Source organism: Typopeltis vanoorti, chromosome 2, assembly GCF_054136105.1.
Source record: "Typopeltis vanoorti isolate ZY-2024b chromosome 2, IOZ_Tvanoo_1.0, whole genome shotgun sequence".
Lineage (NCBI taxonomy): Eukaryota > Metazoa > Arthropoda > Arachnida > Uropygi > Thelyphonidae > Typopeltis > Typopeltis vanoorti.
The window spans coordinates 182,588,602-182,603,822 of NC_143550.1; the positions used below are offsets into that span (position 1 = coordinate 182,588,602).

At 34.0% G+C, this 15,221-nt stretch overlaps 1 protein-coding gene across 1 annotated transcript in view; it reads right to left on the bottom strand.

The window, feature by feature from the left end:
* Positions 1–15,221, bottom strand: part of LOC150109712 (vesicle-fusing ATPase 2-like) — a 408,246-nt gene that overhangs the window by 255,442 nt on the left and 137,583 nt on the right. The window contains exon 8 of the mRNA XM_090403040.1: positions 4,821–4,963. Within this exon, the coding sequence (XP_090259166.1) occupies positions 4,821–4,963 (143 nt within the window). The remainder of the gene's footprint in view (positions 1–4,820; positions 4,964–15,221) is intronic.

Sequence of the window (15,221 nt, forward strand, 5' to 3'; positions counted from 1 at the left end):
CCAAAAAGAAAACATAAAGAGAACAATTCTTCAGGACATGACTCACCACTGGTACTCAGCAGAAAATCCAGGAGCTACCATCAACTCCAAGTTTAATCGCAGTGTCACTACCATGATCTCTCACCTCAAGACTGGTCAGACAAGACCAATCAAGTTTATTAATGAGATAAAAGTCTTCCCCACCTGCAAAATCTGTAACATCGAGGAAGCATCACCAATGCATTTGCTAAACTGCATGAATATTTTCAAATGTGAACTCTATAATAACCCAGTAAAGGTGCTGTATAAAATACATGAACTTGACCTCTATGATTTCGTGTAATAATACCATGGGATAATAAAAAAGTCTTCTTCTTCAAATATATTTATTAAATCTAGTTTTTGATCAAGTTTTTCTTCATAATCCTTCTTCTTGTTTTAAATAGGTTTTAAGTCAAAACTTCTTGATTTTTTGTTGTTTAGCCATTTTATTCTTTCTAATTTGGGGTTTATTTTACTTTTGGCTCTCACCAGTCAGTGGTCACTTCCTGTTTTTACTTGATTTAGTACTGTGTATCTTGAACTATTTTTTTATTGTTACACAGCATATAATCTATTTCATTCATTATTTCTTCATTTGGACTTCTCCATGTCCATTTTCTTTTGAGGGTTTTTTCCTTAAAAAATGTATTCATAATGTAAAGCTTGTTACCGATAGAGAATTCTGTAAGAGCCATTCCTGAGTTGCTGCTTGTACCATATACGTATGGTCAATTGTGTCTATTTGGTGAATGGGATGACCTACTTTGGCATTAAAATTGCCCATTACTATAGTCAAGTTTTGATTCCTATTTCTTTTTTTGTCTAGAGTGTGCTGCAGTAAGTCATAAAATGCTTCTATCTCTTCATCAGTGTGGGATGAGGCAGGAGCATATATCTGGATGATCCTGATTTTAAGTTTGGAGTTTATTTTAAGTGTGATTTTATTATACTTTCATCTGTATAATTAAATTATTCTATAAGGTGTGCAATTGTTTTCTTAATTAAAAATCCAACTCCATATTGCCCTTTAGCTTTCCCATAATAGTATAAGTAGTCTCCATTTTTTAGTTTTATTAAATGTTCATCTTGCCTGCAAATTTCACTTAAACCTATGATGCCCTCATTTAATATGTTTTAGTTCTTGCTGTAAGATGGTAAGGTCTTCCTCTTCTTTAAGTGTTCGACAATTAAATGTTCCTATATAGAGGAAAAGAGGATTGTATTGATTACTGTTATGTTTACGAATTATTTGGGCTATTCCAGTATTGCTTATTATTTGGGAAAGCTTCCCCACTGCATCATACTCTGGTTTCCATAAATAGTTTCGATCAGAGTAGTCATATAGTTGGGGAAATTTAGTCACATCCAGTGTTTGCCCATTCTGGCCATGGGCTTATAGGGTTATTAAAAAAAATAAAATTAAATTAAGATTACCACCTAAATGGCTACAATAACAAGAACAGAAAGAAAATTTGAAACATTTGTTTATAAAACTAGACTACTGAATGACACAAATGTACAATGGCTATATGAACAAAGAATTAACCAATATCTAGATAAAATAAAACAAAATGAAGAAATAGAAATAGAATAGCTTAATATAAAAACGATACTACATACAGCAGCAAAGGAAAGCTTAGGGAAGACCAAAAAATTCAATAAAAGGGAAAAAACTGAAGATCTGGGATGATACAATCAAAGAAATAATCAAAAAGAAAGAAGAAGCCTATCACAAATGGTTAAGCAGTAAAAGATTAGAAGATGAAATAGAATATAAAAGAATAAGAGCCATAGCTAAAAGAGAAGTCAGAAAAAGACATAGAGAATCATGGAACAAATCTGTTTCTAATTTAGAACATGATTTATATAAAATAAGATCCAATGTATATAAGATTTTGAAACACTTAAATGCAGATACCAAAGAAAACATAAAATTAAACACGGAATTGAAATTAGAAGAATTTCTAAATTACTACACAGAATTGTGGGCAGACAAATATTTTAAAAAAGACAAACAATTAACGAAAATGAAAAGGAAATAACTAAAGAAGAATTAGAAATCAGCCTGAAAGAAACAAGAAATGAAAAATCACCTGAAGAAGATAAGCTAGGTTCAGAACTATATAAATATGCAGGAATAAGGTTCAAAGAAAGACTCTTATTATTTTTAAATAAAATTTATTCAACTGGTATCCCCCCCCCCCCCAATAGAATGGAAAAAAGCAATTGTGATTCCTATCTTTAAGAAAGGTAATAGAGATGACCCTAAAAACTATAGAGGTATCAGTATGCTAAATTCCTGTCACAAAATATATAGCAGAATCTTAAATAGCAAACTAATGAAATATTCCGAAAACTTTATTTTAGAAGTACAGAACTGATTTAGAAAAGGACAATCATGTATAGACCCGGCCTTCTGCCTAAAATTAATAATAGAGAAAAGAAGAGAATACAATTTAGAAACACATATTGCATTTATTGACTTTGAAAAAGCATTTGACAAAGTTAAAGGAAACATATTATTTAACATATTAAAAGAAAGACAAATATCAAATAATATCCTAAAAGCGCTCACAAGTATATATGAAAATAATCAAATACAAATAAGATTAAATCATGAGCTATCATATACAAGAGAGATAAACCAAGGGGTCCGACAGGGATGTCTCCCCTCTCAGCAACTCTTTTTAATATCTAGTTAAATGAAATAATAATATAATGGAATAAAAATTTACATCAAGGAATTAAACTTTCTCCTACAGTTAACTTAAACACTCTCCTTTTTGCCGATGACCAAATAATAATTACAAATTCTGAAGATAACTTACAGAAAGCTATTTTAGATTTAAATGAGATAACCAAAGATTATGGTATGACAATATCAATAGAAAAATCAAAAACTATGGCCTTTAAAGGACAAGATCCAGCAAGAACTAAAATAGTAATAGATAACAAGATCTTAGAACAGGTGAATTCATTTAACTACCTAGGATGCATGATCACATATGAAAATGAAAAAGATATAAACATAAAAATTGCAAAATATTTAAAAATAACAAGTGTAATTAACTCTATATTTAAACCAAACCTAGTTCAAAAACAAATCACACTAAAAGCATACAATACATTAGCCTTACCAGTCTTAATGTATGGAAGCGAAATAAAACAAAAAGACAAACAAAGATTAATAGCAGCAAAAATGACGTTTATGAGAAAAACTGCAAAGTATATCCTATTTGATCACAAAAGAAATGAAGAAATTATGAAAGAATTAAACCAAGAACCAGTAACAGAAAAAATTAAAAAATATAAACATAAATGGATAGAGAACACGTTCAAAGAATGAAAACAGAAAGATTACCAAAACAAGCTTTAAAGTACAAGCCATTAGGAAAAAGAAAACCAGGACGTCCTCTTAAACGATGACTTCTCTAAGGCTGGAACAGGACATGCTAGGCCTAAATCCTTGATACATATGATGATGATGATAAAAAAAAAAAAAAAGGTGAAACAGTACAGTTTCATCATCCCTTTACTTCTCTATTAATGTTGAATATACTGGATCAATATTGGATATCAGTGGTTCTCTCTTACTCACTGCAAACCCTATTTGTGACTGCAATTGGCAGAACTCCATGCTCCTCTCTCTCTTTAGAAATGCTACAAATATGCAAACAAGATTTTCCAATTTTCCAAGGGAAAATGTAATCTCATTAAAATTAGTCTTCCCTGTTTCTCATAAAGAAAGAATTTGCTGAATGCTTATTCTTACCTTCAATACCAATGAAGCTTTTAGTCAAGATGCTATTTTCTTTCTAATAACAAGCTTTTGGCAAAAATATATCGATAGCTGCTTCAGCATCCCCCCCCCTCAAAAAAAAAAAAAAAAAAAAAAAAACACTCAACCTCTATAATTCCTAAATCCATCATGAAAAGAAATATCTTTCTACAACTATGGAAATTTCCCTAAAATATCTTTACAGATTAATACTGATCAACAGACAGAAATCAGATTCATTTCTGGAAGGTACCACATACTCCACTTCATACATATATGCTCAGTTTTTGTTCTCAACAGATCCCTTCATAGGTATCTGTTGGGAACAAAATCCATTTATTCAAACTTGTATCTTTGATATTATCACTCTTCTTGTAATCTTCTAGAATTGAAGCAGCAATCAATAAAAATTAATTTTCCGATCAACACCAGACTCACCATATAACTATTCATCCTCTTCATTCATCCTCAGTGCCTCTATCCAGTCGAACAAGCTTCCTCCAGCTGCATTTCCAAATAATTACAATGCAAAGCCATTATAAAAATAAATACATAAAAATAAAATAACCTTTCCACATGCTGCACTGTAATAAACTGAATAGCATATTGTCCTACTGTCTTCAAAACAAGAATATGTTGGGACATCAACTCCAGAAGGTTCTGGAAATACTCCAGAGGAGCATTATCCTAAGTCGATAGGATAAAGTTTTGCATTTCTATCAGAATTAATGATAGAAATTCTGATATATTTCTATAATACTAATAGAAATTACTATCATAGACAACATGCTAATCCCAAAGATTTTTATGCTTTGTTTGAAAATAGGGTAGAACAGGACAATTTCTTTCCTCAGACAGAAGTCAAATTCAAGAATATATTTCCTGCAGTGTTTTGTTCACAAATGTATGGAAATAGAAATCTATAAAAGGTAAAAATTATACGTTTCAAATTATAGTTGTAACTCTACCATTCCTTCAATTTAAAGAACTATGGGTAAAATGGACAAGAGATGAAACTCACCTAATTGTTGAACAACTTCTGGAGGAAACACACGTGAAGCAAAGGCTCGTCTAAATATTGCATTGAATTCTTTATCAAGTCCCCCAATTCCCATCTTTTGGAAGTCCCAATCAGGATTTATAATAGACTGCCTGACAACTTTGCTAAAAATAAAACAATAAGATAATACAACTGCTTAATAAAGCAAAGTATAATATAAAGTAATAAGCAAAGCTTTATTCTATGGAGTACATTACATTATGAAATGTTTTTTGGCTATAACTCTTTAAATTAATAATGTATTAAAAAATTAATGAAAGCAATCATAAATTGGTATCATTGTCTACCTTTTCTGTACTGATAGTAAAATCATTAAGCAGTTTCCTAGCAGTTGAGATCAAAATTGATATAAAAGATTAAAATAAATATAGTGAATGAGTGTGATGAATGAGTATGATATAAAAATTACATGAAATTTGTTTTATAAAGATAGCTACTGAATGTTCAAAATAACTGAATAACACTTATTTAGATCATAAGTGCAAATAAATAATTTCACTTTCAATGAGATATTTCCACTATCGTGGAACAAGTATGTCAGCTTGGATGTCTGAGGCTGTGGAATTATATCCTATTCAGACACGAGATATTTGTTAATGTCTTTGGATGGTATATGAATCATTCCAACAATACTGTTATCGAAAGACCTGAAGTGGCATGGGAAAAAGAAAAAAATGTAAGAACAGTTTATCTAGAATAGGATTTCATGATTACCTAACACTTAAGTCACAAATAGTGCTGATATGATACAATTTACAACTTTTATGAGAAGGATTATCCTTAAAAATAAATCCAACTAAAGGCAAATCTGTTAATTACCATATTTGCCGGCATATAAGACGCACTTTTTTCCTTTGAAAATAGGTCTGAAAAACAGGGTGAGTCTTATACGCCGATACTCAGTGTTTTATTACTTTCATTTCTGGAAATGTTCTCTGTTCTGAGTTACGCAATTTCTTTCTTGCAGTATGGGAGAACATTCCAGTTACGTAGAGTTCAGTGGATGCGAATGTTCTCGTGGTTGTTGTGAACTGTGATAAATTTCAGCTGTTAAATTTTCTCAAAATTTCTTGGCAAATTATGGCTGAAAAACATCGGAAGTGCTACAATATTGCATACAAGCTACGCGTGATTGCATATGCTAAAGAACATGTGTTGGATTGTGATAGAGTGGAACTTTATGAACTCCTATCTTATCACAATCTAATATGCATTTCCAAACAAAAAAAGGGAGATAAATACAGCAAATTGCCTCTAAGTGTAAAATAAGTAATATGTATATATATATCAAGCATGTTCTGTTATGAAAGGGTAAATAAGTAGTATTTTGTGCCATTCACGAATGTGGTTAATTTAATATTGAAAGTATAAAACATTAGCAGAGCATTATAAAATAACATGTATAAAAGAATTATAGAATGTAAGCACAAATTCAACTGTTGAGGGGGGGGGGGGGGGGGAACAAGTCCAAAGGTTACGGAGCTGTACGCCCCAAGCAAACAACGTGACGTCAGCGTACGTGTGATAGCGGGGGAGAGGATGGACGCCATGACGTAATAGCACATGAGAGTTGGCTGAACATCGAAAAGGGTGAGAACCAAGGATGCGATAAAGAACCATAAAGGAAGATAAGTAGACTCTATTTGTGCTTCACTGAATATGAATGAAAGATTTGTGCCACGTTACTATGTTATGTAAAAGGAACATTAATGATATAGGATAAGATTGTATTGCTATCACTTTAGAAGGCTATTGAATTTAATCTTACTGCTGTCTGTCGATGTGTTATAGTTCGCTTTTATATTGAATGAAGTTACGGATATGTTAGAGTAAAGAATTGATAAATTATAAAGAGATTGTGAAAGATATGAATGTTACCTTGTGCAGTCTGACAGAGCTACGGAGATTTAGATTGACTGTGATAATAATACTTGACTAATGCATTAGAGAGTGTTAATATAATTCTTACTTTAGGAAGCTACTGCATAATATGTTATAAGTATAATAGTAGTGTATGAATATTTTATACTTTGTCTGGAACTCCCTTAAGATGGGATTTAAACTAATGTTATAAAGTGTATCAACTTTTGAGATATAATGAACCTTGCTTTTGATTCTAACAAAGACTTTCTGAGATTTCTGGAATCCGATGCATCTCTTATAAAATATTACGAACCTATGCGGGATATTAGGAAAGGGTAAATTTTGGCCACGTCTGCAGAGTTGATAGGTATCATTAAGTACTGTCCTGAGATTACCTCTTGGTTGTTAATATTAATAATCTAATAGCGCTAAGTGGCACAGCGAAACAAATAAATTTCTTGGTGTTTTACGAGAGGTAAATCTCAGACACTCTGATACTCTGGTACTGCCTCGTTCTCGAGGAAATTCCATTGTCCCTCAGAGGTACCATGTGTTACCCAGTCGAGTGTATAACGGAGATATAACACAAGGGTTGAAAATAGTTGCAATAAGAAAGAAAGCGACACAACACATGGAAACAAGGTTGCAGAAAAGCATTTCGGGCCACCCCCAACTGAGAAAATTATAAGAACTTAGCAGAATCAGGAAGAGGATCTGAAAAAAGCAACTCACAGCAAACATATCCTACGAATGGAACTACAAAATGGCCAGAACTTGAGGCAGAACCGAATACTTGGATTTTAGAGCACAGAACAATGGGACTTTCAGTGTCTACAAAAATGATTATTCATCAAGCGAAAGCAATAGCCACTAACAGAGGGATCGCCAACTTTACTGTTCAAGATTCATGAAGAGAAACCAGCTATGTATGTGGACTAAAAGAAAAATATCACAAAAGATGCCAGCTGAATATGAAGAAAAAATTATTGAATTTCATCGATTCATCATTAACGCAAGGAAACGAGAAAATTTTGAACCTGTGCAAATAGGAAACATGGACGAGGTTCCGCTGATTTTCGATGTGCCCTCAAACAAAACTGTAGATTCCAAGGGCACAAAAGGTGTTACTGTTAAAACTTTGGGGCACGAAAAAACTCATTAAATGGTTGTTTCATCCTGCTGTGCTGATGGGACAAAATTGCCACCACTACTGATTTTTAAAAGGAAGATGCTACCTAAAGAAAAACTGCTTAAAGGAGTGTTTGTACATGTTCATGTAAAAGGCTGGATGGATGGAGGAGAAATGAAGGTATGGATAGATAAAATTTGGCCTAGGCACCCTGTTGAAGAAGCCTGCTTTGCTAGTATGGGATCAGTTTCGTTCTCATAGAACAGAAGATGTTAAAAATAAACTCAAGGAATTGAAAACTCAGCTGTAATTCCAGGAGATCTAACTAGTTAGCTTCACCCTCTAGATGTCTGTATTAATAAACCATTTAAGAGATTTATGAAGAAGTGGAACAGCTAGATGCAGTCTTCAGATTTTGAGGCTAAGCCATCAGGAAGAGGCCTGGCATTTCGCAAGTTTGTGAGTGGGTCAAAACTTCATAGGATGCTGTGAATTCTCGTAGATAGGCTTATACATTGGTTATGCATTTCTAAATCACTTAGGGAATTGAAACAACGTAGATCCGAATATAAATTAAATAATACTTTAATAGATATTTCCGATATTTTGGCGATAAAGTATTATTTAATTTATATTCGGATCTACGTTGTTTCAATTCCCTAAGTGATTTAGAAATGCATAACCAACGTATAAGCCTATCTACGAGAATCAACATCATCCACGGAGATACGATCGCACGGAAGGCTCGCCAATATGGTAAAATGAAGTTGAAGCTGTCTAGACAATTAAATCGTCTGACTTTCCTGAAATGCTGCCGGGATAACAAGGTAATCCCGAACTATGTAAAATTGAAGCACCGTTTTGTTTCGCAAAAAGCGCTCTGTATATACAACCGCGCTAGCTATGCGTTACTTCGCGAACAAATCACCGCCACGCGGTTAGGCTTAGCCAAAATTAACGAAGCTATTCGTACCCTCGAAGATGAACTTTCGTGCACTTTGCATCAAGAACTGTGGACAATTTTACATGACATCTCGTGTACCTCCGCAGACAAAGAGTTTGAAAAGATACGAAGCCGACAGATGAAGAAATTCGATAAATTAAAAAAGAATTCCACCGTCAATCCAGAACTTGCTACCAACACCGTAATCAACCTTTCTTCAGTCACCTTGAAGCTTTCAACGTGCTTTCATGTGGCCACAACTTCGCCATTGCTCCCAAAAAAATACCAAGTGAGGATATTATGATCCAGATTGAAAGAGGAATCTGCCACCTTCCACATCAAATCACCAGCAGTGTAAGACTGGATGTAGCTTGTGTCCTTTCCATAGCAAAACCACCCAAAACCAATATATCCAACAAGGAATTTGAAGCCCTACAGGAATTGAGAAATAATAAAGAATTAGTTATCACCAAAGCGGATAAAGGAAATGCAACTGTAGTACTTAACCAAAAGGACTACAAAAGTAAGCTGAATGCTCTTCTATTAGATCGGGCTACTCACCTCCCTATCAATTACAATCCCACCAACTCACAAATTAGAAAACTTCACAGCCTCCTTAAGAAAGTCACTTCTTGGCCTGTAGAAGTTACCAACAGATTAAAACTGTTTAACTCTATACCCCCCCCCCCCGTATTTACGTACTCCCAAAAATACATAAAGAAAATGTGCCATTACGTCCCATAGTGGATGGCATTGATTCCCCCACATACAAATTAGCTAAACATTTGGCCAAAGAGCTCACACACTATACTGGCAACACACCATCACATATAAAAAACGCAGCCCACTTCAAAGCCAGCATAGAAAACCTTACACTCCAACATAATGACATAATGGTCAGCTTCGACGTCTCCTCCTTATTCACAAATGTCCCACTCAAGGAAACTTTAGAGCTAATCCAAGCTAAATTTTCTCCCGATATATCAGCCATATTTCAGTTCACAATGAACTCAGGCTATTTCGTTTGGCAGGGAAAATTCTACAAACAAATAGAGGGGACAGCCATGGGCTCACCACTCTCCCCACCCTTAGCCAATTTCTTTATGGAGACCTTTGAGGAAAAAGCCTTAGCCTCTGCCCCACAAAAACCAACCATATGGCTTCGCTACGTTGATGATGTGTTCGCTATTTGGCCACATGGCTCTGAAACACTCCTCTCCTTCCTTACACACTTAAACAACCAACACACCAGAATCAAGTTCACCCTGGAAAAAGAGGAAAACAACTGCCTCCCCTTCCTAGACACACTAGTCACCCGCCAGCCTGATGGAACTTTGGTTTTCTCAGTTTACAGAAAACCCACCCATACAGGCAGATACATCCACCAACAATCCCCCCCCCCTCACAACAATATGGAGTGGTAAAAACACTATACAACAGGGCTAAACTAATCTGTTCTAACGACATAGCCCTTAACACTGAACTAAATCACATCCTCAACACTTTCTCAGCCAATGGCTACCCCCCCCCCAAAAAAAATCCAAAAAATATTAAAACCTACAAACCACAGCCCCCCTCCTCCCCCCCTCCACAAAAAAGATTACTCTAAATCCCTCACCATTCCCTACATCCAAGGCACCTCAGAAAAAATTACCAAAATTCTAAAAAAACATGACCTCACCTCCTGTTACAGGCCTTACAGAAAATTGGCATCCCTTATCCGCTCTACCAAAGACCAACCAATTCCCCTAGACCTACCTGGTGTATACCAGGTCCCTTGCAGTTGTAAACTGTCGTACTTTGGCCAAACAGGCAGGACAGCGAATATCAGAATTTCTGAACACAAGGACTACATCCGGTTTTACAAATATAGCCATTCTGGTCTTGCAGACCATGCTCTGGATACTCGCCACAGAATACGGTGGAAGAAAGCAAAAATAATACACCGGAGCAAATATAAATTCGAAAGATTATTTATGGAATCAGCCTCGGCCCTAAGAAACTCTCCAAACCTCAACAAATTTGGTTGTATGCGACTGCCCCAAATTTGGGAGGCATACATCAGCAGACCTTCAGCCCAACGGCCAAGAACGCCTACTTAGCCTGCCAGAGGGCACCATCAGGACTTCTAGGAGAACGATAGCTTCATATCTTCATTTCCAGTTACTGTACTGTTAGGGCCTTTGTGCACCTGCCTTTTTGTAAGTTCCTTTAGAAAATGGCAATGAGACATTGCCGAAATATCGGAAATATCTATTAAAGTATTATTTAATTTATATTCGGATCTACGTTGTTTCAATTCCCTAAGTGATTTAGGATGCTGTGAAAACTGAGACAGTGGTTAAATCATTTAAGAAGTGTGGCATTAGTAATGCACTGGATGGTACACAGAGGACAATTTGTTGTATGAGGACTCCGATTATGAGACTTAACAATATTCATCACTGAGAACAATGATCCATAAGAATATGTATATGCAAAAATGGATAATAATGCTGTTACAAGGGTTTTTAAACATACAAAATTTTAGGAATAGTATTCCAAGTCCTTACACCTCGTTTTTCGCACTTCTCTCTGTTACTCCCGTCTCTAATCGCTCCTTTTCAATATTTTTCAAGTGAACTCTGAGGTCAACAAATTTCTGCCTCCAAATTGAGCTGCTTTGAAAATTAATCAACTGCATTTCAAAAATTATCCATATTTATCCACGAAAACATCTACAAGTTTAATTTATCCAGTTTTATAGTGTCTGGAAACTTTGAAGTCTCTTCTAATTCTCTGAACTTAACAAATTTTAGAGAAAACTGCTCAACAGTTGACACAGTGGCATTTAAAAACAGCTTTCAAAGACAATACATTGGCAGTCTGTTTTGTCATCCTTTTGAAGATCATCTTTAGGTTTGTAAAATATCTAAATCGCTCACTATCTGTATCTCTCTTAAAAACTCCTAGTTTCATTTCAAATGCCTTTATGTCATCAAACATAACATCAAGACTCTTACCAGAGCCCTGTAGTTTAAGGTTCAAGTCATTTAAATGGTCACAAAAATCTGCAAAAATCATCAGTTTACAAACCCACATGATGTTATACATTTATTTTTAAGAAATTTGTTGATTAGTCACAAAGAAATTTATTTCATCCAGGCATTCAACAAATCGTTTCAGAACAAGACCCAGATTAAGATAACAAACATTGTTGTATATTATTAGTCTTTGTACACTGAATCCACCCTCATTCAATAGATTCTGAAATTATCTTTCGTTCAAAGCACATGCAGAAATATAATTAACAACCTTGGTTGCTGTTTGCATCACTTCTTGAAGTTACTTTAGGCCAGCTGATGCACATAAAGTCTTCTCATGTATGATGCAATGAAAACCTATCAGAAGATGTTGGATATGTATATATTTATTTAATTATTTTTAAGGTGAGTCCTGGGTTGCATGCTGGAAAAAAAAAAATGTCATTGGCATGCCACATTTGGCACGAGTGCCAAAGGTTCCCCATCCTTGTCCTTGGATATCAATCTAAAGCAGTGGTTCTTAACCAGTGTTCTGTGAACTGGTTACAAGCGTTCCGTCAGTGAAAGATATCATATGACACAGTTCTGAGTGTAATTAGTTACTTGTATCCTAATAAATGAAAATTGCTATGCGTGCTGACTTCTAAACCAATAGAGTATCGTTTATAGATCATGTGTTTGCAAGAGGGGCTGGGAGGAGCATCTCTTTTACAGTCATTCAGTTATTCACTGATGTGTGTTTGGTTTGTGTGTTGTGTAACATTGTAATATCGCATAGTCCATTTTTAATGTGTATTTGGTTTGTGGGTTGTCTAAAATCGTAGTAGCACACAATGGATAAATTTATTATTAAACAAAAAACGTGATTCTGAGGCAAATATTAATGATGGCACAAGTATAACTGGAAGTAGTAGTAGTAGTAATGACGTTGCTACAAATAGATCTCATACAGAAGACAGCATTATACGTAGTAAAATAAGAAAATTAATAGACAATATTCGAACGAATGTTTAAGCTGCGATATTACATGAATCAGTGGGAAAGAATGTCCTATTCCCCTGTGTCTTATATGCAGGGAAAAAAACTATCCAATAACGCAATGGTTCCTGCTAAGTTGAAACGCCACTTTACGAAGCACACCAATCTTGCTTCAAACATTAAAGATTATTTCAAGAGATTGTTGGACATGCAAGTTAAACAAGTAAAATATTTTGTAGCACACAATTTTAAAATTTCCGATAAGGCACAACTTGCATCACATAAGGTAGCTGAATTAATTGATGTAAAATTAAAACCACATACTATAGCAGTCTCTTATTTTACTAGCATGTTGTGAAATAGTAAACATTATGTTTGGTGACGAAGCAAAAAAAGGAAATTATGAAAATTCCTCATTTGGATGATACAATAAAAAATAAAATTAATGATATTGAGAAAACAGTTACCAATTAACTTTCCAAACAACATTTTGCTTTACATATTGACGAGTACACTGACATTAGCAGCAAAGCTGATATACTAGGATTCATTCATTTCATAATTAATGAAAACGAAACAGTGAATCAATTTCTATACTACAGAGAACTTAACAAGCATACAACAGGACAAGATATTTTTGACTCTATTATTACGTCATACTTAGAAAATTTTAAAATTTCATGGGAGCTGTGTGTAGGAATTTGTACAGACGGTGCTCCATCAATGGTAGGCTCTATTAAAGGATTTGTTACCCTTGCAAAGAAAATAAACCCAAATATTTATCAACACACTGTTTTTTTGCACAGAGAATTCCTAGTTTCAAAAACATTACCGGCAATATTAAACCCTGTACTAGACCAAGTTGTAAATATGGTAAGTTACATCAAGTCAAGACCTTCAAAAGCACGCCCTTTTTTAAAAAAAAATTTGCATATCTATGGAAACCAAGTATGAATCTTTGCTTTTGCACACTGAAATAAGATGGTTATCGAGGGATAAAGTTCTATTCCAAATTTTAGAACTTAAGAATGAATTATTGGCCTTTTTTCAAAATGAAGGTAGCAGAGATGGTTTTATAAAATTTCTTCAAAGTGATATTTGATGTGCTAAAATGGCATATTTAGCCAATATTTTTAATTACTTAAATAGCATTAATACAAGTATCCAAGGGAAAAATGAAAATATTTTGACATCCACTGACAAATTGTCAGCTTTTCAGAAAAAAGTATCTCTTTGGAAAAACTGCATATCAGAAAAAAATACAGTAGATATGTTTCCTTTGCTCCATAATAAAATAATAAATATGTTGAGAGAATTATTTCTGTTATAACAGAACATTTAACAATATTGGAAGAAAAGATTTCAAGTTACTTTCCTTCCTTAAATGCACACAATTATGACTGGATACGAAATCCACTTGGCACAGTTAATACATCAAGTTGTGAATTTTCATTACAAGAAGAAGAACAATTAGTTACCTTGTCAATGGATAGTACTCTAAAAATGAAATTCTCTGAAATAACTCTCGAGGAATTTTGGATTTTTGTCCAAGCTGAATACCCAGCTCTCTCCACAAGGGCACTGAAAATTTTGTTACAGTTTTCAACATCATATTTGTGAGCTTGGTTTCTCAATATTAGCCATGTTGGAATGTCCCACCTAGCTAAACTGTTTCATTTATGTTGGTTATTTATTCTTATCTTTACCTCTTTAATTTCCGTTATACTTGGTTAGTTGTTGATTGATGCTCATCTGAATATAAAGAAATTTATATTATACTGCGCCACCCTATATTCAGATTAGTCTAAATAACATAGAGGAATCAATCATCAACTAAACTTATATTATCACTTTATCTTCAGGCCGAGGCTATTACTAGTATTTAAGGCTTCCACAAAGGTCCGAATAATTTTATGAGCGGTGCAATGAAAGAAAATCAGGCAAACACCAAGTTTAACTCAACAAAAGAAAAATTTACTGTGGAAAAGTACAATATATACATTTAAGTATAACTATCTGCAAAAGGTTATCCAATTAAAATATTATAAGAATTCACATTCATACATTAATAATTTCTCAATTAGGTTGGAGGATCATGACTAATGTTAACAATTGTTAATTCACAAAGCATTAGTATTTCTCTGACATATTTCACTCTAACCAATTGGATGAACCATATCATAAATATATTAGCTCAGTTTAAAGTGTTCAGAATAACTGCAATCCATAAATTATCAAACATTCATTTATCAGTTCTTTATGTTCAATCAAGTTGAAAATAGTTCTTAAAAGTTCGACCTTCCAGATGTTACAATAATTAATCTTATGACAGGCTACACTTTATTCTTTCTCAGTCAACTAACATTTAAAAGAACAACATGACACATTATTTCGAGGGGAAAGTACTTCAGTACATCTAACATTCG